Raw genomic sequence first — 23,244 nt, forward strand, 5'->3', positions numbered from 1 at the left:
TATTCAGGTACGGGGGGGGGGGGGAGGGGGGGGGGGTTGGGGGGTTGCTTTTTTTAGATTGTGTTTTGTACTTAATCCTGTTGGGTTCTTTTTTCTTTCTCATTTTGTAATGGATATTTTATGAAAACCTTTAATTAACCTTTAATTTAGTTAACTGGAATGTAACAATCTGGTGTCCACCTATACTCCAGTGAGATTCAGGGACTTGTAGATGAGATGAATAAGTTGCCTTTTTCTTGATAATATTTTGATCATTTGCCTCTGAAACCTTAAAAGGAAAACCATGGGTGGGATTCTCTGTCCCGCTGCACCAGTTGTATATGCGCCGCCCCTGCTGGCAGCGGGATTGTCCGACCTGGGAGTCCCTGAATGAATAAGGAGAGATCACAAACAGCAGTTCTTAAAGATACACTGTTAACCCAGCAAATCAAAGTTCCAACTATCCCACATCAAGGACATGATACAGGGAATTCAACGCAAATCTGGTTCATTGGACTTAAATCCAGAGCATTAAACTACAGCCCAGTTACAGTGGTCTCTAACATCAGCAAAAACGAGCCCCAACCTTTCAAATGAATAAGGTTTGGTCCTGAACAGCAGCAACAAGAGCAGAAACCTTCTCCCTCTTAACCAATAAATCTCTGTCACCCACACACTCCCTATTGATTGTGACACTAATTCATCCCACTATGTTATCTTGCTTTTCCCCAATTCTCCTCCCCTAAAGGTGGTGACTCTCGGGTTCAGTTTCATATTCACCCATTGCCCTTCCCAATATGCCATCTAGGTATCTAAATCTTTACACCTGAAGTTAAGAAACTGTTTTGCTAAGGGGGGCGTCACAATCAAATCCAGTGACCACTCATGTGTACGTTGTGTCAGAGTGACGCTATTCATTCCAATCTCAGGAGACTGGGCTCCGGGTGAGCAATGGCGGACGGGCCTCCCACAATGCCGCACGATGGGTAAACCGCTCTATCCGCCGCACGGGCGGACAGCCCGGGACTGCATGAGGGGCAGCTGCGCATGTGCAGGATAGTGCTAATCCCATTGGCCAAATTGTCCGCGTTCCAAAATCAAAAGTTCTTCCAGCGCCACGTGATATCGTTGCCCATTGGTTGCCGGCAGCCTGAAAACAATGAAAATATTGGAGAACCGGAAGGACTCTGGTCCTCCAGCCAATCAGAGCGCGGTTTTTTTGAACAAAGATTGACCTTCACACAGACTGAAACCTCCTTCTGTCTCCAACATCTGTGAGTAAAATACTTTATTTTCTCTCCTTTCCATTCATTTTCTTATTCTGACCTTCAATTGGTGATTTGCAGCAATTGAAGGGGACGAAAGGGAATCGAGTCTGTATGTTAACCACATTTTTAGATGTGGAGATGCCGGCGTTGGACTGGGATGAGCACAGTAAGAAGTCTGGGACCTGGGATTCATGTCACATTACATTCATCCCCCACCATCTGGCCTGCGAAATCCTACCAACTGTCCTGGCTTGACACAATTCACACCTCTTTAACCTGGGGTTACCCCATCTCTGGATCTGTAAAGATTTAATCACCTGCTAATGCTCGTATTCCAAGCATTGTCTGGCATCTTTGAATCTGTCTATATATATGTTTCTGGAACATACCTCTTCATTCACCTGAGGAAGGAGCAGCGCTCCGAAAGCTAGTGACATCGAAACAAACCTGTTGGACTTTAACCTGGTGTTGTAAAACTTCTTACTGCACATTTTTAGAGGCAGAACACATTTTTTAGAGGCAGTCTGGTAGCATAGTGGTTAGCATAGTTACTTCACAGCTCCAGGGTACCAGGTTCGATTCCCAGCTTGGGTTGCTGTCTGTGCGGAGTCCATACAGTCTCCCCGTTCCTGCGTGGGTTTCCTCTGGGTGCTCCGGTTTCCTCCCACAGTCCAAAGATGCAGAATCATAGAATTTACAGTCCAGAAGGAGGCCATTCAGCCCATCGAATCTGCATCGGCCCTTGGAAAGGGGACCCTACCTAAGCCCACTCCTCCACCCTATCCCCGTAACCCAGTAATCGCATCAACTCTTTTTGGACACTAAGGGCAATTTATCATGGCCAATCCACCTAACCTGCACATCTTTGGACTGCGGGAGGAAACCGGAGCACCCGGAGGAAACCCACGCAGACACGGGGAGAACATGCAAACTCTGCACAGACAGTAACCCAAGCCAGGAATCAAACCTGGGACTCTGGAGTGGTGAAGCAATTGTGCTGACAACTGTGGTACCATGCTGCCGTGTGGGTTAGGTGGATTGGCCATGATAAATTGCCCTTAGTGTCTAAAAAGATTAAGTGGGGGTTACTGGGTGACAGTTACGGGGACAGGGTAGAGACGTGGGCTTGAGTAGGGTGCTCTATGTAAGGACCGGTGCAGACTCGATGGGCCAAATGGCCTCCTTCTGCGCAGTAGATTCTATAGTTTTAGTCCAGTAATATAGACATATATCTGTCTGAATCTCGATCCTGTACTGAAAGTGATAACTTTTGTACATTCTTTTTCCAGGATATTAGAAGAGGAAGAATTACAGACAGAAATCTCAAATGTCATGTCTCGATCTGATAGATTCACTCATTTCCTTGAGACCGGAATATCATCAGCCTTTGAAGGCGGGAAGGAGAAATGTTTTCTGTTCAGTCTGCTTCAAAAGATTTTAATCATCAGTGTGACTGGAAAAGCACCAAGACACACACACCCGAGTGAGAGTGTTCCAGTTCACTGACTGTGGAAAGAGCTTTAACTAATTAAAAAGCAGAAGAAATTTATCACATTCTTCACAGTGGGGAGAGACCGTACACGTGTTCTGTGTGTGGATGACATTTGAACTGATTGTCCAACCTGCAGAGTCACAAATGCATCCACATCATGAAGAAAGTGTGCAAATGTGGTGGCTGGGAAGGGTTTCAGATCTCCATCTGTGCTGGAAACGCATCGTCGCATTCACACCGGAGAGAGGCCGTTCACCTGCTCTCTATGTGGGAAGGGATTCATAGCCCCATCTAAGCTGGAAATTCTTTGCCGCAGTCACACTGGGGAAAGGCCGTTCACCTGTCCTCAATGTGGGAAGGGATCAGTCATTCATCGAACTTACAGACACACTAACGAGTTCATACTGGGGAGAGGCTCTTCACCTGCATTGAGTGTGGAAAAGAATTCAATCGGTCAACTTATCTACAGATACACAAGCGAGTTCACACCGGTGAGAGGCCATTCACCTGCTCCAGTTGTGGGAAGAGATTTAGGAATTCTTCCAACTTAGTGACACATCAGTGGGTACACATTGGGGGAGGCCATTCGTCTGCTCTGAGTGTGGGAAGAGATTCAGTGATGCACCGGCCCTGCGGACACCAACAAGTTCACACTGGGGAGGGGCCATTCACCTGCTCCATGTGTAAGCAGTGATTCACTCAGTCATCCAGCCTGCTTGTACACCAGGTCACTCACACTAATGAATGTGGGAAGGGCTTCAAAAATGCTGCGGTTCTGAGGGTCCACCAACGTATTCACACCGAGGACAAACCGTTTAGCTGCTCTCACTGCGCAAAGAGTTTTAAAATGTCGTCCGGCATTCTGAGACATCGGGCGAGTTTACACCGGGGATAGCCTGTTCACCTGCACTGAGTGTGGGAAGGGATTGACTCACTCACGCCACCTGCTGACACACCACGAGTTCACAAGTGATGACAATGGTTGGATTCAGATGCGCTTCTGCTTTCAATTGGAGAGACTGGAGCTGATGAAATTTCTCTCTTTAGTGTGTAGGTTTGAGGGCAGAGAATGGAGCCACTCGGGACCAGGCTATGCTGGCTCTGTGTAGAGCAAACCAGTCAGTTCTATTTCCCCGTTCTATCCCGATATCCCTGCAGGTTTATTTCCCTAAAGTACTGATCCAAATTCCATTTATAACCATCCTGTCATCCAGGCTTCTCCCGGCCTCATAGGAAATGGGTTCCAGCTCATTACTACTCGGTTTAAATGCACACGAAGCTCAGAGTGCACAGGAGGCCATTCTGCCCAACCGGCTCATACTTTGGCCGAGCTATCCAATTAAAACCATCACCCTGCAATTTTACTGTCCGTTCAAGAATCTGTCCAGTTCCCTTTTGAAAGACAACAGTTGAAACTGCTTCTTGCGCTGTTTTCAGGCGCACATTCCAAATCACAACAACTCGCTGTGTTTTTAATCAAATCATTCAGGACACAGTGTGTTTGGATTTTCACAAGAGTTTTCAAAATGGTGTCAAATATATGGGTATCACAGAAATTGAAGATTGAAGTTTTATTAATCATCTTGACAAAGGAATGGAGTGTAATATATCTAATTCGTGGACAATTTAAAATTTTGCACAGGACGTCCTAAAATGTTTCACAGCCAATGAAGTGTAATCACCGCTGTAATTTAGCAAACTGTCTGTAGGCTTCGGTAATCAATTTTAGTTTTTAAATTAATCACTTTAATAACGTATTCGCTGTCATAAATAACAAGGTCAAGGAAGATAACATAGATGAATGTGTATTTTAAAAAATAACATTTAAATGCAATGTTCCTAGAAACAGCAGAGCCACCAGATATTATCTGAACTAAGAGAATATTTTCTAATTTTAATAAACTGCATGACATCATATTCTGTCAAAGTCTGCGTCAAGAATAAGGCTCATTGCTGAATCCACTCAAGATTAGTAAGAAAGAAAACTATTGTTTTCCACAAATTGTCTTTTTGAAACATCGGATCTTATATTAACCAAATGTGTTAATTGAAGATTAGTGTATCAATTAACTACTAGTCAACTCATCGCCGCTCGTGGCTGTGCTGCCTCTATTGTGCCTGTAATGAAGCAGGATGGGACTATACGCATTTACGGAGATTTTAAAACAACCATCAATCTGGTTTTTGTGCGGATCAATACCTGCTACTGTTGATTGAGGTTTTGTTCACCGGCCTAGCAGGAGGACAGAAATTCAGTAAAATTGACCTATCGCAGGCTTACCTGCAAATTAATGTTGAGGCTGAATCTCCACATTTGCTCACCATTCTAACAGAAGGCAGCGAACAAGATGGAGGCTATCATGGAGGATCCATGACCAATGAATGTAACACAGTTAAGATAATTCCTCGGGTTAATTAACCAACATGAGAAATTTGATTCATAACCCTGCTTATACCATGACCTCAACCACGGTGTTACACATTGACTTTGCAGGGCCATACGAGGGTTGTTCATGGTTGTCATAGATACACATTCCAAATGGCCTGAGGAGGCCCTAATGAAATCAACAACTGCGGAACAAACCATCAAAAATCCCGTTGCGATTTTCCCGCCAGATTTGGGAAACCAGAACAAATTGTGAGTGATAACGGTCCACAATTCACAGCTCAGGAGTTTGAGAACTATCTAAAGATGAGTGGTATCCAACACACAAAATCAACACCTTACCACCCATCCACAAATGGTTCAGCTGAAAGGTTTGTCCAGTCCTTGAAGATGCACTGAAAACCTTCAAGGACCAAGGTTCATTAAATTGCCGTCTAAACAGTTTCTTGGCGACGTCTCGCAACACCACACACACACACGACCACGCAGAGTTCCCCAGCTTTACTACAACCGAAGAGGAAGCTGAGAACGACATCTGATCAACATTTCCCCTGGAGACGTCCGAGATAGTGGAACACAATCAGCAGTCACAAACCTGAAGAGAAGGGAATCCCAAAAGATACTTTTTTGGACAAGGAGAGCAGGTTTTGGTGTGCAGCTGCACCACCAGCGAGAAGAAGGTCCCTGTAACTGTGTTGTCTGAAACTGGCCCTGTCTCCCACACTGTGCAAACTGAAGATGAGCGAGTGTGGAGACGACACAGATCAGTTGTTAGTGACACCCATCAATGTGCCAGTACCGTGTGTGCTAGAACTACCTCAGGATGAACCACCATCCATACTACCCGATCATGTGGCTGCGACGTCTTGTCAATCCGCGAAAACCGAGATTACTGAAGAACCCCTTTCTGCTCCTAATCTTCTGTCTTCAAAATAGACTAGAACACCTTCCAGGGGAGAGACATCTTCTGAAGACCCGGAGAGGACATCCAAGGGTAAAAGAACCAAATCCCTTAAGTGAGCAGGCAACCAGTGCAGAATAGACACCCGCCAGATTGTCTTTCCTTTTGACTGTATAATTCTTTGCCTGTCCTTGTGTTTATGTTTTGATGATGATGTACTTCTTTTGATTTGATTTGATTTATTATTGTCACATGTATTAGGATACAGTGAAAAGTATTGTTTCTTGCATGCTGTACAAACAATGCATACCGTACATAGAGAAGGAAGGAGAGACTGCAGAATATAATATTCCAGCTATAGCAAGGTGTAGAGAAAAGATCAACTTTATACAGTGATTGAGGCTCTCTTAACTGGCCAAATTTTAGAGGGGTCGGTTCTATTCAGTTTTGTCCCGGGTGCTCAGAGGTTCACTGAAGGGGCCAAATTTTAGGGCAGCCCGATTTCGTGTAGCAGCAAACACCAAAAGGTTCAGAAGTGTAAATAGCATGTGGGATCGGCCAAATATGACCTCCAAAAAAAAAGGAAAGAGAAAGGGAAGTGGAATGAGTCGGGTTATGGGATAAATACATTCTGCATCCCACAACCAAACTGTGGAGCAGGCTCCCCTCAATAAGTTCACAGCTGATCTGATTGTAACCTCAACTCCACATTCCCACCGACCCCCCGATAACCTTTCACTCCCTTGCTAATCAAGAATCTATCCAGCACTGCCTTCAAAATGGTCAAATCTAGGATTTGGATTCTCACCAGCTCATTATGGGAGGGAGTGGTGTGGATTTCAATTGTGTAAGGGAGCCAAGGTTGGATAGGTTCAGACTTAATTTTCACAGAAACGTCATTGCAGCGTTAATGTCAGCCTACTTGTGACACTAATAAGACATAGGAACCAAATTAGTCCACTCGGCCCATCGAGTCTGCTCCGCCATTCAATCATGGCTGATATTTTCTCATCCCCATTCTCCTGCCTTCTCCCCATAACCCCCAAATCCCCTTATTAATCAAGAACCTATCTATCTCTGTCTTAAAGACACAGTGATTTGGCCTTGATCGTAATGTTCAATTAAATCCGCTACCTTGATGGCGGGGCTTGGCCCTACCGGCCATGTCGTTGGTGCCCGAGGCACGTGGGCCTTCCCAAATGAGGAAAACTCAAATGCGCAAAGAATTCCACAGATTCACCACCCTCTGGCTGAAAAAATTCCTCACATTTGTTTTAAAGGATCGTCCCTTTAGTCTGAGATTGTGTCCTCTGGTTCTAGTTTTTCCTACAAGTGGAAACGTCCTCCACATGTCCACTCTATCCAGGCCTCGCAGTATCCTGTAAGATTCAATAAGATCCCCCCCCGATCCTTCTAAACTCCAACGAGTACAGACCCAGAGTCCTCAACCGTTCCTCATACGACAAATAAAGGGTTGAGCAAGTTCAATGGGCCAAATGGCCGACTGCAGCTCCTATTTGTTATGGTCCCTGTGTCCAGGACAGGAAGTAGTGAGCAGGGATCTGTCAATCAGCCTGAATCAGCACGTTCAGGAGAATTGGGAGGGTGAATATTAGATACAGCAGGGTGAGAATGGAGGGAGAGTGTGTGGGATGGAGATTTACAGCTTTTGGGGAATGAGAGGGGAAAGAATGTTCCAGAGAAACTAGAATGGTCTGTTCTGAGTTTCTATCCTGTACTGACAGCGATGTATTTTGTAAATTGTTTTTCCAGGATATTAGAAAAGGAGGAATTACAGACAGAAATCCCAAACATCACATCTTGATCTGACAGAGTCACTTGATTCTTTGGGACACACACACACCCGAGTGAGAGTGTTCCAGAGCACGGACTGTGGAAAGAGCTTCAACCAGTTACAGAGCTTCACAGTGGGGAGGGACTGTACACGTGTTCTCTGTATGAGTAAGGCTTTAATTGTCTAACCTTGAGAGACACAAGGAGACCCAAAACATGGAGAAACAGTGGAAATGCCGGGACTGTGGGAAGGGATTCAAAGTCCCACCTGCACTGGAAGCTCATTGGCGCATTCACACTGGGAGAGGCCATTCAGCTGCTCTCAGTGTGGGAAGGGATTCAGACATTTATCCACCCTGCGGAGACATCAGCCAGTTCACCCCGGGGAGTGAGCATTCACCTGCACTCAATGTGGGACGGGATTCTGTGTTTCCTTGTACCTGCTGAGACACCAACAAGGTCACAAGTGATTACAGGGGTTGGATTCTGCTGTTATTGTTGCTACTCTCAATTACACCCAGGACTGCATTGTGTTCATTCAGTCAGTTGGTCAATGGGGAGGGTTGGAGGGTTTCGTTCTGCTGGACTGGCCGGTCTCACGACTTTGCCTCCAGTGGGCTGATGCTCTTGAGCCTTGTGGCAAATACTTGGCTTCAAATTTCACAAGGATCACAGAGTGAAAGGGTGTTTGGAAGGTAGATGACAGATAGTTCCTGTTTCTGTTTGGAACCCCAAAGAATGCAGATTTAGCTGAAGATAGGCTTTGGTGGTTACATGGTTCTGTCTCAGAAGGAAACTGTCAAGCTATGAGGGGCAAGTTGATTGGGAACTTACAATAAAATGTGTAATGATACACAGGCAGTCGCATTTAAGGAATTATCACATATTTACATAAAATATAGATTCCTTTAAGAAACAAAATCCAACAGGAAAAGTGACGCAACCGTGGCTAACAAGAAAAATTAAAGATTCCATTAGGTCAAAGGAAGAGGCTCATTGATAGATTACAGATTTATTGTTCTACAAATACATCTAGTAATGAAAAAGTATTGCAGCCTTAGCAACAGAAACATTTAGAAAATGTAGCAAAGCCTTAGCAACAAGCAAGGTTGATGCAGAACGCTTTATCTTCAGAGGATTGGTACACGTGGCGGGAGCATGTAGACATTTAATTAATTTGATAGACATTAATGAATCTTAAGTAATGACCAATGCCTGGATAACTAATCATGCTCCAAGTGACAGAATTTTTTGAATAAAATCAGGAAGCCTCAGCTGAGAACTTGAAACCAATAAGGGGTTAGACCATTGATAAGAATTTATTTAAGAATAAAGTTTCATGACTAAAGTTTATTCTGTATTCATGCTTTAAGAAATTCTGAACCATCGATTCATTTCCTAATATTTTCTTATGTCTTTGTTTAACTCTCTTTATTATGTTTTGATGTATTATTTGATCTGAATTTTGATTTATTTTTATGTAAGAGAATCAAGGTGGATAATTAGCAATAAAGTTGTATTTTTGGACACCTCCAATCAACCAGATCTTGGGCTCATTTTTGAAGATTAAATAAAAGATCTTATCACTCATATAGTTGCCAAAATAAGTGTAACCCCGAGGATTGGAAACTTGTTTTAGAATTCAGCAAAGGAGGATCAAGAAACTCATAAAGAGAAAATAGAACACGAGAGCAAACTGGCTAGAAACATAAAAAAACGGCTGGAAAAGTTCCTGCAAAATGTGAAAAGGAAAAGATTCGCAAAGACCAATGTGGGTCCATTCCAGGCAGAGACAGGAGAGTTTATAATGGAGAATAAGGAAATGACAGAGAAACTAAACAATGTGTGTCTGTCTCATGGAGGAGGATACAGAAATCATTCCAAAAACACAAGAGAACCAAGGGACCAGTGAGCACGAGGAACTGAAAGAGATTAGTATTAGTGAAAAACTAGTACTGGAGAAATTAATGTGGTTGAAAGTTAATAAATCCCCAAAGCTGCTGCTCTACATCCCAGAGTGTTGAAAGAGGCGGCTGTAGAGATAGTGGATACATTGGTGATCATCTTTCAAAATTCGATAGATTCTGGAATGGTTCCTGCAGATTGGAAGGTGGTAAATGTAACCCCAATATTTAAAGAGAGAGAGAGAAAATGGGGAACCAGAGACCCATTAGCCTGACGTCAGTAGGAGGGAAAATGCTACAATCTATTATAAAGGATGTGATAACATAGAATTATCATAGAATTTACAGTGCAGAAGGAGGCCATTCGGCCCATCGAGTCTGCACCGGCTCCCGGAAAGAGCACCCTACCCAAGGTCCACACCTCCACCCTATCCCCATAACCCAGTAACCCCACCCTACACTAAGGGCAATTTTGGACACTATGGGCAGTTTAGCATGGCCAATCCACCTAACCCGCACATCTTTGGACTGTGGGAGGAAACCGGAGCACCCGGAGGAAACCCACGCAGACACGGAGAAAGTGCAAACTCCGCACAGACAGTGACCCAAGCCGGGAATCGAACCTGGGACCCTGGAGCTGTGAAGCAACCGTGCTAACTACTGTGCTACCGTGAAGTGGATGAGCCATGATCGTATTGAATGGCGGCGCAGACTCGATGGGCTGAATGGCCAACTCCTGCTCCGACGCTCCGAAGGTATAAAGATAGGTAGGAAAGTAAATTGTGAAGAGGACATAAGTAGACAACAATGGATAGAGATAGGTTACGTGAGTGGGAAAAGATCTGCCAAATGGAGAATAATGTGAGAAAATGAGAAATTGTTCATGTTGCCAGAAGAATAAAAACGTTTCTGATCTGAATAGTGAGAGATTGTAGAGCTCTGAGATTCAGAGGGATCTGGGTGTCCAAGATCATGAGTCACAAAAAGGGAATTGCATACAAAAGTAGGGAGGTTATGCTTGTTATACAGGACATTGGCGAGACCACATCTGGAGCACTGTGTACAGTATTGCTCTCATTTAAGGAATGATGTAAATGTGTTGGAAACAGTTCAGAGAAGGTTTACTGGACTCATACCTGGAATTGGAGGCTGCTCTTATGATGAATGATTGGACAGGCTGGGCTTGTGTCCGAGGGAGTTTAATGACTTGATTGAACCGTATAAGGTCCTGAGGGCGTTGACGGGGTGAATGTGGAAAGGATGTTTCCTCTTGTGGGAAAATCTAGAAATTGGAGTCACTTTAAAAGTAACAACTTGCCCATTTAAGGCAGAGAACTTTTTTCTCTCAGGGTTGAGAGTCTTTGGAACTCTCTTCCTCAAAGGGCAGTGGAAGCAGAGTCTTTGAATATTTTGAAGACTGAGTTGAATAGATTCTTGATAAGCAAGGGGGTGAAAGGTTATCGGGGGGAATGTGGAGTTGAGGTTACAATCAGATCAACTTATTAAATGGTGGGGCAGGCTCGAGGGGCCGAGTGGCCTACTCCTGCTCCTAATTAGGGGCTCTGGTTTCGTCCCACAGTCCAAAGATGTGCAGGTTAGGTGGATTGGCCATGCTAAATTGCCCTGTGTCCAAAAAGGTTGGGTTGGGTTACGGGATACGGTGGGGGTGTGGACTTAGGTAGGGTGCTCTTTCCAAGGGTAGGTGCAGATTCAATGGGCCGAATGGCCTCCTTCTGCACTGTAAATTCTATGATTCTATGATTCAATGTCTTTTTCCCCACACTATCTCCATATCCATTTGTGTTATTGATATTTAGAAATCTGTCAGTTGGGTGGCACGGTGGTTAACACTGTTGCCTCATGGCACCAAGAACCTGAGTTCGATCCTGGCCCCGGGTCACTGTCCATGTGGAGTATGCACATTCTCCGAGTGCCTTGTGGTTCTCAGATCCACAACCGAACTTGATGTGTAGCATTGGTGAATTGGCCACGCTACATTGCTGCCCCTTAATCAGATATTTTTTTTTTTGTTAAACAAAGAAAAAGAACTCTTGTTAGTCTCTGCTTTAAACACACTCAGTGACTGAGCTCCCACAGCCCTCTGGGGTAGAGAATTCCAAAGATTCACAACCCTCTGAGTAAAGAAATGTCTCCTCCGAGACCGGTCCTAAGTGAGTGCCCCCTTATTTTGAAATTGTGTCCCCTGGTTCCAGATTCTCCAACTCGGGGAAACATCTCAGCTGCACCCACCCGGTCTATTCCTTTATGGATTTTGTAAGTTTCAAAGAAATCCTCTCTCATTCCTTGGAACTCTAGAGAAAAGAGGCCTAGTTTCCCCAATCTCTCTTCCTGGGACAGTCCTGCCAAACCTGGAACAAGTCTGTTGAAACTTTGTTGGTTTCCTCTGTGGCAATACCTTTCCTAAGGTAAGGGGAGTAAAACTGCACACATTACTCCAGCTGTGGTCTAAGCATTTCATAATGATCGATGTCATGGCCACCGGATGGTATTCATTGAGGCACGTTGCCTGGTTCTTCTTTGCAGAGGTTGAGGATGTCCGCGAACATACCCGCCAGTTGGCTCGCGCAGGATCTGGGTGCATGGCAGGGACTCCCGTCCGGACCCGCCGCTTTCCGAGAGTTCACTTTCAAGAAGGCCAATTTGACTTCGGAGGCTGGGACAGTGGGTATGGGTGTGCCCAAGGCTGCTGGGGCAGATGACAAAGGTTTGTTGGTTTCCTGCTCGAACTAAGCATAGAATGCATTCAGTTTGTCAGGAAGGGGTGCGCTGTTGCTAAAGATTCTACTTGGCTTTGCTTTTTAGCGCATTATGTTGTTTAAGCCTTGCCACAATCGATGAGAGTCCATGATTCTAGCTTAGTCTGGACAACTTCTGTTGTCTCTTGGCATCCCTGTTGGCTTTGCAGAGGTTGTACCTAGATTTTTTTGTATAGGTCACGGTTGCCTGACTTGAACGCCTCAGACGTGGCCTTTAGTCGGGAGTGAATCTGCCGATTAAACCATGGTTTCTGGTTGGGTAACGTACGTACTACCTTCTTTGACACACAATCTTCTACACACTTGCTGATGAAGTCTGTGATGGTGCTGGCATACTCATTTAGGTTTACTGCCGAGTTCTTGAATATGGGCCAGTCGTGTAGCTCTTCTGTTGCCTCGGACCAGCATTGCACAACCTTCATTACCAAATTCTCCAGCTTAAGTTTCTGCTTGTGTGCCGGGAGAAGGAGCACCGTCTTGTGGTTCAACTTTCCAAAGTGCAGTCAGGGGATGGATCATCAGGCGCCCTTGATGTTTGTGCAGCAGTGGTCAAGGATGTTGGGGCTCGACTTCCGGGTGCGGCGATGACCAGCTGAGTCGCACGTTTCGGCGCCTCCCGTTGGAACGGACTTTTGGGCTCTTATTAGGAACCCCAACGGCAATTTTTGACGGCTAAAACCATTGTGCGGTGAAATAGAAGGGAATCCCCCCGGATATATATGGAGAAAGAAGAGAGTAGTGGCTGGATTGCAGAGGATCCTCAGGAGCAGCAGCAAGGAAGGGAAGCACGAAGCAAGATGGCGGCGGAAGGAGGCCGTTCGGTGTGGGGCCCGGAACAGCAAGAGTTCCTGCAGCGCTGTGTGGAGGAGCTGAAGAAGGAAGTGTTGGCCCCGATGCTACAGGCGATTGAGGGGTTAAAGGAGGCACAGAAGACCCAGGAGTTGGAGCTTCGTGATGTGAAGGCAAAGGCTGCTGAGAATGAGGATGAAATACAGGGCCTGGTGGCGAAGACAGAGACGCACGAGGTACTGCATAAAAGGTGTGTGGAGAGGCTGGAAGCCCTGGAGAATAACTCGAGGAGGAAGAACTTAAGAGTTTTGGGTCTTCCCGAAGGTGCAGAGGGGGCGGACGTCGGGGCATATGTGAGCACATTGCTTCACTCGTTAATGGGACCGGAGGACCCGACCCGCCCCTTGGAAGTGGAGGGAGCATATCGAGTCCTTGCGCGAAGACCAAAGGCAGGAGAAATACCTCGAGCCATAGTGGTGAGGTTTCACCGCTATAAGGACAGGGAGATGGTCCTGAGATGGGCGAAAAAGACACGGAGATGCAGGTGGGAGAATGCGGTGATCCGCGTGTACCAGGATTGGAGTGCGGAGGTGGCGAGAAGGAGGGCGAGTTTCAATCGGGCCAAGGCGGTGCTACATAGAAAGAAAGTTAAATTTGGAATGCTGCAGCCAGCGAGACTGTGGGTTACACACCAAGGGAAACATCACTACTTCGAGACGGCAGAAGAGGCGTGGACATTTATTGTAGAGGAGAAGTTGGACTAGACTGGAGAGAGAAAGAGTTTCTGTAATAAAGTAGTGGGGGGATTGTATGGGACGGGGAAGGGGAAAGGGGGGGGGGGGAATTTTCTCTATTCCCCTCGTTAGGGGGGGTATGGTGAACTGTGGGCACCGGTGGGAAGGAGAGGGGGAAGGAGAGAGGGAGCTGCGCCATTAGGGGCAGGGCCGAGTGGGAAACGCGGGCTTTGTTCCCGCGCTATGGTAATTGCGGCGGGAATGGGAGCGCAGGAAGGAGGGGGCCTTACACATTGGGGGGGGGCCCCAAGGATAAACGGGGGAAGCCGCGGTCAGCCAGAGTTTGCTGACTTCTGGGAGTAACATGGGGGGAGCAATTACGCTAGAAAGGGATCTAGCGGGGGGTGGGTTAACTGGGTTGCTGCTGCTAAGGGAAAGGGAGAGCTGTTATGGGGCGGGGTGGTCGGGACGGGAGGACACCGTCAGGGGGACAAACGGGAGCGTGGGAACCGGGTGAGGAGCTGGTCTAAAAAAGGGGATGGCTAGTCGACATGGGGGGGGGTGTAAAGAGCCCCCCGACCCGGTTGATCACGTGGAATGTGAGGGCTGAATGGGCCGATTAAGAGGGCAAGGGTACTCGCGCACCTAAAGAAATTAAAGGCAGATGTGGTCATGCTACAGGAGACGCATCTGAAACTGGCGGATCAGGTCAGATTACGAAAAGGATGGGTGGGACAGGTATTTCATTCGGGCTTGGATGCGAAAAATAGAGGGGCGGCTATATTAGTGGGGAAACGGGTAGTATTTGAGGCGAGGACCATAGTAGCGGACAGTGGGGGTAGATACGCGATGGTGAGTGGCAGATTACAAGGGGAAGCGGTGGTTCTGGTAAACGTATATGCCCCGAACTGGGATGATGCAAACTTCATGAAGCGTATGCTGGGACGTATCCCGGACCTGGAGGCGGGAAAGTTGGTAATGGGGGGAGATTTCAACACAGTGCAGGATCCAGGGCTGGACGGGTCCAGGTCTAGGACCGGGAGGAGGCCGGCAGCGGCCAAGGTGCTTAAGGACTTCATGGAGCAGATGGGAGGAGTAGACCCCTGGAGATTCACTAGGCCCAGGAGTAGGGAGTTTTCCTTCTTCTCCCATGTCCACAAGGTGTATTCTCGGATAGACTTCTTTGTCCTGGGAAGGGCACCGATCCCGAAGGTGACAGGGACGGAGTATTCGTCCAAAGCCATCTCGGACCATGCCCCACATTGGGTAGATCTGGTAGGAGAGGAAAAGGAACGGCACCCACTCTGGAGATTAGATATGGGACTGCTGGCGGATGAGGGGGTGTGTGTAAGGGTGAGGGGATGTATCGAAAGGTACCTGGAGATTAACGATGATGGAGAGGTTCAGGTGGGAGTGGTCTGGGAGGCACTGAAGGCAGTGGTCAGAGGGGAACTGATTTCCATAAAGGCCCATAAGGGGAAACAAGAGAGTAAAGAGAGGGAGCGATTGTTGAGAGAAATTTTGAGGGTGGTTAGGCAATATGCAGAGGCTCCGGATGAGGGACTGTACAGGGAAAGACGAAGGTTGCATACGGAATTTGAATTGCTGACCACAGCCTGGGCAGAGGCACAATGGAGGAAGGCACAGGGAGTACAGTACGAGTACGGAGAGAAGGCGAGCCGGTTACTGGCCCAACAACTGAGGAAGAGAGGGGCGGCGAGGGAGATAGGTGGGGTGAGGGACGAGGAGGGTGAGATGGAACGGGGAGCAGAGAGGGTGAACGGGGTGTTTAAGGCATTTTATGAGAGGCTGTATAAGGCTCAACCCCCGGAAGGGAAGGAGGGAATGATGCACTTCCTGGATCAGCTGGAATTCCCGAAGGTGGAGGAGCAGGAGAGGACAGGATTGGGAGCACAGATTGAGGTGGAGGAGGTGGTAAAAGGGATTGGGAGCATGCAGGCAGGGAAGGCCCCAGGACCAGATGGGTACCCGGTGGAATTTTATAGGCAGTGCATGGACCTACTAGCCCCGCTTCTGACGAGAACCTTTAACGAGGCCAGGGAAGGAAGGACGTTGCCCCCGACGATGTCGGAGGCGACGATATCGTTGCTCCTGAAGAGGGACAAAGACCCGCTGCAGTGCGGGTCTTACAGGCTTATCTCCCTTCTGAATGTAGATGCCAAGCTCTTGGCCAAGGTGATGGCGACGAGGATCGAGGATTATGTTCCAGGGGTGGTTCACGAGGATCAAACTGGGTTTGTTAAGGGGAGACAGTTGAACACTAATATACGGAGGCTGCTAGGTGTGATGATGATGTCCCCGCCTGAGGGAGAGGCGGAGATAGTGGTGGCGATGGACGTTGAGAAAGCATTTGATAGAGTGGAGTGGGATTACCTGTGTGAAGTGTTGAGGAGATTTGGAGAGGGGTTTATTGGATGTGTTCAGCTTTTATATAGGGCCCCGGTGGCAAGTGTGATCACAAACAGGCAAAGATCTGACTATTTCCGTCTATATAGAGGGACAAGACAGGGGTGTCCCCTGTCCCCGATACTGTTTGCGTTGGCAATTGAGCCACTGGCCATAGCGCTGAGGGGCTCTAGGAAGTGGAGGGGAGTACTTAGGGGAGGAGAAGAGCACCGGGTGTCATTATACACGGATGACTTGTTGTTGTATGTGGCGGACCCAGTGGAGGGGATGCCCGAGATAATGCAGACACTCAGGGAGTTTGGGGAATTTTCGGGATATAAACTGAATATGGGGAAGAGTGAGCTGTTTGTGATGCACCCTGGGGAACAGAGCAGGGGAATAGATGATTTGCCGCTGAGGAGAGTAACAAGGGATTTTTGGTACCTAGGGATCCAGATAGCCAGGAACTGGGGAACCTTGCATAAGCTTAATTTAGGAAGATTGGTGGAGCAGATGGAAGAGGATTTTAGGAGATGGGACATGGTGCCCCTGTCACTGGCGGGCAGGGTGCAGGCGGTCAAAATGGTGGTCCTTCCGCGATTTCTTTTTGTGTTCCAGTGCCTCCCTGTGATGATTACCCAGGCTGTTTTCAATAAAGTGGATAAGAGCGTTATGAGCTTTGTGTGGGCTGGGAAGACCCCAAGAGTGAAGAGGGGGTTTCTGCAGCATAGCAGGGATAGGGGGGGGGGGGGACTGGCACTGCCGAGCTTAAGTGACTATTATTGGGCCGCCAATATATCAATGGTATGCAAGTGGATGGGGGAAGGGGAGGGAGCGGCGTGGAAAAGACTAGAGATGGCGTCCTGTAGGGGAACCTGCCTGCAAGCATTAGCGACGGCGCCTTTACCGTTCTCCCCGAAAAAGTACACCACAAGTCCAGTGGTGGCGGCAACACTGAAAGTTTGGGGGCAGTGGAGACGACATAAGGGAGTGACGGGTGCCTCAGTGTGGTCCCCGATAAGGAACAACCATAGGTTCATCCCGGAAAGGATAGATGGGGGATTTAAATCTTGGCAGCGAGCAGGAATTGCGAAATTGAAGGACTTGTTCTTAGACGGGACGTTCGCGAGTCTGGGAGCACTGACAGAAAAATATGGGTTGCCACCTGGGAATGCATTTCGCTATATGCACGTGAGGGCATTTGCGAGGCAACAGGTGAGGGAATTCCCGCTCCCGGCGCAAGAGATCCAGGACAGAGTGATTTTGGGGGCATGGGTGGGGGATGGTAGGGTGTCAGATGTATATCGGGAAATGAGAGAGGAGGGGGAGACGATGGTAGAGGAGCTGAAGGGAAAATGGGAGGAGGAGCTGGGGGAAGAGATTGAGGAGGGGCTGTGGGCAGATGCCCTAAGTAGGGTAAATTCCTCGTCCTCGTGTGCCAGGCTTAGCCTGATCCAATTCAAGGTTCTACACAGGGCGCATATGACGGGAGCAAGGCTGAGTAGATTTTTTGGAGTGGAGGATAGGTGCGGGACATGCGCGGGAAGCCCGGCTAACCACACCCACATGTTTTGGTCATGTCCGGTATTGCATGGGTTCTGGGTGGGTGTGGCAAAAGTGATTTCAAAGGTGGTGGGGATCCGGGTCGAACCAGGCTGGGGGTTGGCTATATTTGGGGTTGCAGATGAGCCGGGAGTGCAGGAGGCGAGAGAGGCCGATGTTTTGGCCTTTGCGTCCCTAGTAGCCCGGCGAAGGATTCTACTTATGTGGAAAGAAGCGAAACCCCCGGGCGTGGAGGCCTGGATAAACGACATGGCAGGGTTTATAAAATTGGAGCGGATAAAGTACGCACTAAGAGGTTCGGCTCAAGGGTTCACCAGGCGGTGGCAACCGTTCCTTGACTACCTCGCAGAACGATAAGGGAAATGGAGAAGGTAGCAGCAGCAACCCGGGGGGGGGGCATGCGGGCCCTCAGGGGTTTCCTATAGTTGTTTGTATATTAGTTATTTATACTGGCGTGTGGGACTTTATTGTCTTGGAGAGTTATTATTTTGTTGTTGGCAGTTGCCGTTTAGTTAATATATTATTTATTTGTTAAAGGATGTTGGGGTCCCTGTCGGGACAGGAGATGTGTTGGTGGAATTTTGGCAGTACACTCGAGGTTGGCCTGGTTGAAGTCCCCGGCCACGATGAACAAGGCCTCCGGGTATTCTGCTTCATTGTTATTTCAAGCGGCGTCTTCACTTCCGCCTGGGGTGGGATGCAGACCGCTGTGATGATGGCAGAGGTGAACTCCGTGGAAGGTAGTATGGACGGTACTTCACAGTCGGGTATTCCAGGTCCGGGCAGCAGTAGTTCACCAAGGTCGCCACATCCGAGCACCAGGAGTTGACGAGGAGACAAACCCATCCACCCACTCCAGGTTCAGTCCTGGATGTGATGAACAGCAGGAATAACTGCAGAATCCAACCCGTCATCACTTGTGAACCCTTTGGTGTCTCAGCCTGTTGGACGACTGAGTGAATCCCTCCCCACAGTGAGAGCAGGTGAATGTCTTCTTTCCAGCGTGAACTCGCTGGTGTCTCCGCAATGTGGATGATCTTTGAAATCTCTTTGTGCAGTGAGAGCAGCTGAAGTTTCTCCTCAGTGTGAATGCGCTGGTGTTCCATCAGTACCTGAGAGCTTTTAAACCCACTCCCACAGTCGGAGCATTTAAAGGGTCTCTCATTGGTGTGAGTGACATTGTGGCTCAGCAAGTGATGACCGAGTGAATCTTTTCCCAGTCGGAGAGGTGAACGGGCTCTCCCCGGTGTGACCTCGCTCGTGTTTCATCAGGTTGGATGAGGTTCTAAAGCGCTTTGTGCAGTGAGAGCAGCTGAACGGTCTCTCCTCAGTGTGAACGCGCTGGTGGGACATCAGTAGCGGAGAGCTTTTGAAACCCCTCCAGCAGTCAGAGCATTTAAAGGGCCCGCTCTTGGTGTGAGTGACATAGTGTTTCAGCAGGCTGGATAATTGAGCAAATCCCTTATCACACACAGTGCAAGTGAACGGCCTCTCCCCAGTGTGAACTCGTTCGTGTTTCCGCAGGCTGCTAATGTCAGTGAATCCCTTTTCACACTGAGAGCAGGTGAAAGGCCTCTCTCCAGTGTGAACTCGTTCGTGTTTCCGCAGGTTGCCAATGTCATTGAATCGCTTTTCACACTGAAAGCAGGTGAAAGGCCTCTCCCCAGTGTGAACTCGTTCGTGTTGCCGCAGGTTGCCAATGTCATTGAATCTCTTTTCACACTGAAAGCAGGTGAAAGGCCTCTCTCCAGTGTGAACTCGTTCGTGTCTCCACAGGTTGCTAATGTTAGTGAATCCCTTTTCACACTGAGAGCAGGTGAAAGGCCTCTCCCCAGTGTGAACTCGTTCGTGTTTCCGCAGGTTGCCAATGTCATTGAATCTCTTTTCACACTGAGAGCAGGTGAAAGGCCTCTCCCCAGTGTGAACTCGTTCGTGTTTCCGCAGGTTGCCAATATCATTGAATTTCTTTACACACTGAGGGCAGGTGAAAGGCCTCTCTCCAGTGTGAACTCGTTCGTGTCTCCGCAGGTTGCTAATGTTAGTGAATCCCTTTTCACACTGAGAGCAGGTGAACGGCCTCTCTCCAGTGTGACTGCGTTGATGCTTTTCCAACCCGTACGGGCCTTTGAACCCCTTCCCATAATCCTCACATTTCCATGGTTTCTCCATGGTCCGGGTGCTCTTGCGTCTCACCGATTTGGACAGTCAGTTGAAGCCTCGTCCACACACAGAACACCTATACAGTCTCTCCCTGCTGTGAATGGTGTAGTATTTTTTCAGGCTGTGTCGCCGGTTAAAGCTCTTCCCACAGTCAGTGCTCTGTAACAGTCTCACACGGGTGTGTGTGTGTGTCTCAGTGCTTTTCCAGACACACTGATGTTTAAAATCTCTTGAAACAGACAGAAAAGACAAACATTTCTCCTTCTAGATTCAAAGGCCAATGATCCCAAGAATTGAGTGACTCAGTCAGTTCTTGACGTGATATTTAGTTTGAGATCTCAGCCTCAAACTCCTCTTGTTTGAACTTCCTGCAAACAGATTTTACAATAGTAATCATTGTTAGTACAGGATAGAAACTCAGAACAGACAATTCTAGTTTCTATCGAACATGCTTTCCTCTCTCTTTCCCTGAAATGCTCTAAATCTCAATCCCACACACTCCCTCCATTCTCACTCTGCTGTATCTAATGTTCCCCCTCCCAATTCTCCTGAAGGTAGCTGATTCAGGCTGATTGACAAATTCAAGCTCACTGCTTCCTGCCCTGGACAGAGAGATCTATATTCACTTACTTTCCCTCCCAATTTTCCTGAAGGTGCTGATCAACAAATCTAAATTCACTAAAACCTGTACAAGAGTACAGAATCTACATACTCCATACATTTATTGATTAGAGATAGGAAAATTCTGAGGAAGAACTTTATTTAGTCATGGAGTGGTCACGACAGGGAACTCACTGCCCACAAGCGTGGTGGAAGTCGAGATGATCAATAATATATGAAGAAAATAAGCTTTCAGGGGAACAGGGATATCGAGGGGGAATGGGACTGACTGGATTGCCGTACAGAGAGTCAGCATTGACTTGAGTTCCCAAATGGATTCTGTCAGTGCTGCAATGACTGTATGACTGGAAATATACACTGTAGGTAGAACTAATAATACATGTATTTCATGCCAGAACCATCAATAATATATCTAATACATTCCATACAACACTAGATGTATCTCTATCCGATATAAAAAAAATTTAAATTAATTTACAGGATGTGAGCGTCGCTGGTTCAGCCAGCATTTATTGCCCATCCCTAGTTGCCCTTCAGAAGGTGGTGATGAGTTGCCTTCTTGAACCGCTGCAGTCCTTCAGTTGTAGGTACATCCCCTGTGCTGTCAGGGAAGGTGTTCCAGGATGTTGCCCCAGCAACAATGAAGGAAGGGCGATATATTTCCAAGTCTGTCTGTTGAGTGACTTGGTAGTGGGATTCCCAACTATCTGCTGCTCTTGTCCTTCTAGATAGTAATGGTTGTGGGTTTGGAAGGTGCTGTCGGAGGAAGCTTTGTGAGTTACTGCAGTGCACATTGTAGATGGTATACACGGTTGCCATTGTTCGTCGGTGGTGGAGTGTTTGAATATTCGTGGAATGGGGAGCAGTCAAGCAGGCTGCTTTGTTCGGGATGGTGTAGAGCAGCATCTTGAGTGTTATTGGAGCTGCACTCAACCAGGCAAGTGGTAATTATTCTATTACACGCCTGACTTGTGCCTTGTATATGGTGGACAGGCTTTGGGGGTCAGGAGGTGCATTATTCACTGTAGTCTTTGGCCTGCCTTGATGGCCACCGTATTAATATGGCTAGTCCAGTTCAGTTTCTGATCAATGGTAACCCTCATGATGTTGGCCGTGGAGGATTCAACAATGCTAATGCCACTGAATGTCAAGGGGCGGTGGTTAGATCCCCCTTTATAGGAGATGGTCATTGCCTGCCACTTGTGTAGCACAAATGTAACTTGCCACTTATCAGCCAACATCTCGATACTGTGCAGGACATGCTGCATTTGGACATGGACTGCTTCATTATCTGAGGAGTCACGAATGGTGTTGAACATTTTGTGGATGACTGCACACATTCCCACTTCTAGCCTTGTGATGAAAGGGAGGTTATTGATGAAGCAGCTAGAGATGATTGGGCCCAGAAGTGTGCCCTGAGGAACTCCTGGAGCTGAGATGATTGACCTCCAACCACCACAGCCATCTTCCTTTGTGCCAGGTATGACTCCAATCACCGGAGAGTTTTCCCCGATTCCCATTGACTCCAGTTTAGCTGGGGCTCCTTGATGCCATACTCAGTCAAATGCTGCCTTGATACCAAGGGCAGTCACTCTCACCTCACCTCTGGCATTCAGGTCTTTTGGCCATGACTGAACCAAGGCTGTAATGAGGTCAGGAGCTGAGTGACCCTGGTTGGACCCAAACTGAACGCCCGTGAGCAGGTTTTGCTGAGTAAGTACCACTTGATAGTGCTATTAATGACTTCTTCCATCACTTTGCTGTTGGTGGAGTATTCTGACAGGGAAGTAATTGGTTGGGTTTGATTGTCCTGTTTACTGTTCCCTTTAATGTCAGCCATCTCCTGGGGAAACCAGCCCTTTAAATGTGAACATTAGGAAAGAGACCATCCTTTTAGCCAGACAAATAAATGTGTCAAGTTGAGGGAGCAAAGGATGTCAATGTCTTTAAGAGAGAGAGAGAGACCTGGGCCAAGCTTTGCAGAATCTGCACCCTCCCTGGATTCACTTCCTGACCCTTCAGTTGCTGCAAGTTACCGATTGAAGGTCAGAATGAGACAATAAATGGAAAGAGGGAGAAAAGAAAGTGTTTTACTCACAGATCTTGGAGACAAGAGTCTGTGTGCAGCTCAAGCTCATTCAGGGTTGGAGGAACAACAGCTTTGCTGGGCAGAAACCTCCACGTCCAGCTTCCGCATTGAGACAATGGAGGAGCTCTGATTGGTAGAGCAGCAGAATCCTTCCGGTCCTCCAATCTTCCTATTGGTCAACACCTCAGCAGTAAGGTCAGCGGAAGTGAGCTCCCCTGCACATGCGCAGCCTCCCCTTCCCTGAGACATGCGCATCCCGGGTCAGGGGAGGGGTAGATCACCGACGGCCGGAACTGTCAGCCGGTTGCCTGACAACCTCTTCTGGAGAGTATGTGTGGGAAGGGGAACAATGGGTGGGGGGGGGGGGGCGGGGTTGCCGCG

General features: G+C 47.7%; 1 protein-coding gene and 1 long non-coding RNA gene across 2 annotated transcripts in view; both read right to left on the reverse strand.

The window, feature by feature from the left end:
• The window catches only part of LOC140419927 (uncharacterized), a 378,337-nt gene that overhangs the window by 332,230 nt on the left and 22,863 nt on the right, over nt 1–23,244 (reverse strand). The window lies entirely within an intron of this gene.
• Nucleotides 8,817–22,962, reverse strand: LOC140419923 (uncharacterized). The gene is made up of 2 exons (XM_072503982.1): nt 22,873–22,962; nt 8,817–20,521 (listed from the first exon to the last, which is right to left on the reverse strand). Exon 2 carries the CDS (start codon nt 20,160–20,162, stop codon nt 19,155–19,157), a length of 1,008 nt encoding a protein of 335 aa, XP_072360083.1. The 5' UTR covers nt 20,163–20,521; nt 22,873–22,962; the 3' UTR covers nt 8,817–19,154.

This window comes from Scyliorhinus torazame, chromosome 5 (assembly GCF_047496885.1).
Source record: "Scyliorhinus torazame isolate Kashiwa2021f chromosome 5, sScyTor2.1, whole genome shotgun sequence".
Taxonomy (NCBI): Eukaryota; Metazoa; Chordata; class Chondrichthyes; order Carcharhiniformes; family Scyliorhinidae; genus Scyliorhinus; species Scyliorhinus torazame.

Bases quoted from the DNA above. Each gene is read 5' to 3' on its own strand.
- LOC140419923 (XM_072503982.1), bottom strand. From the start codon at position 20,162: ATGGAGAAACCATGGAAATGTGAGGATTATGGGAAGGGGTTCAAAGGC.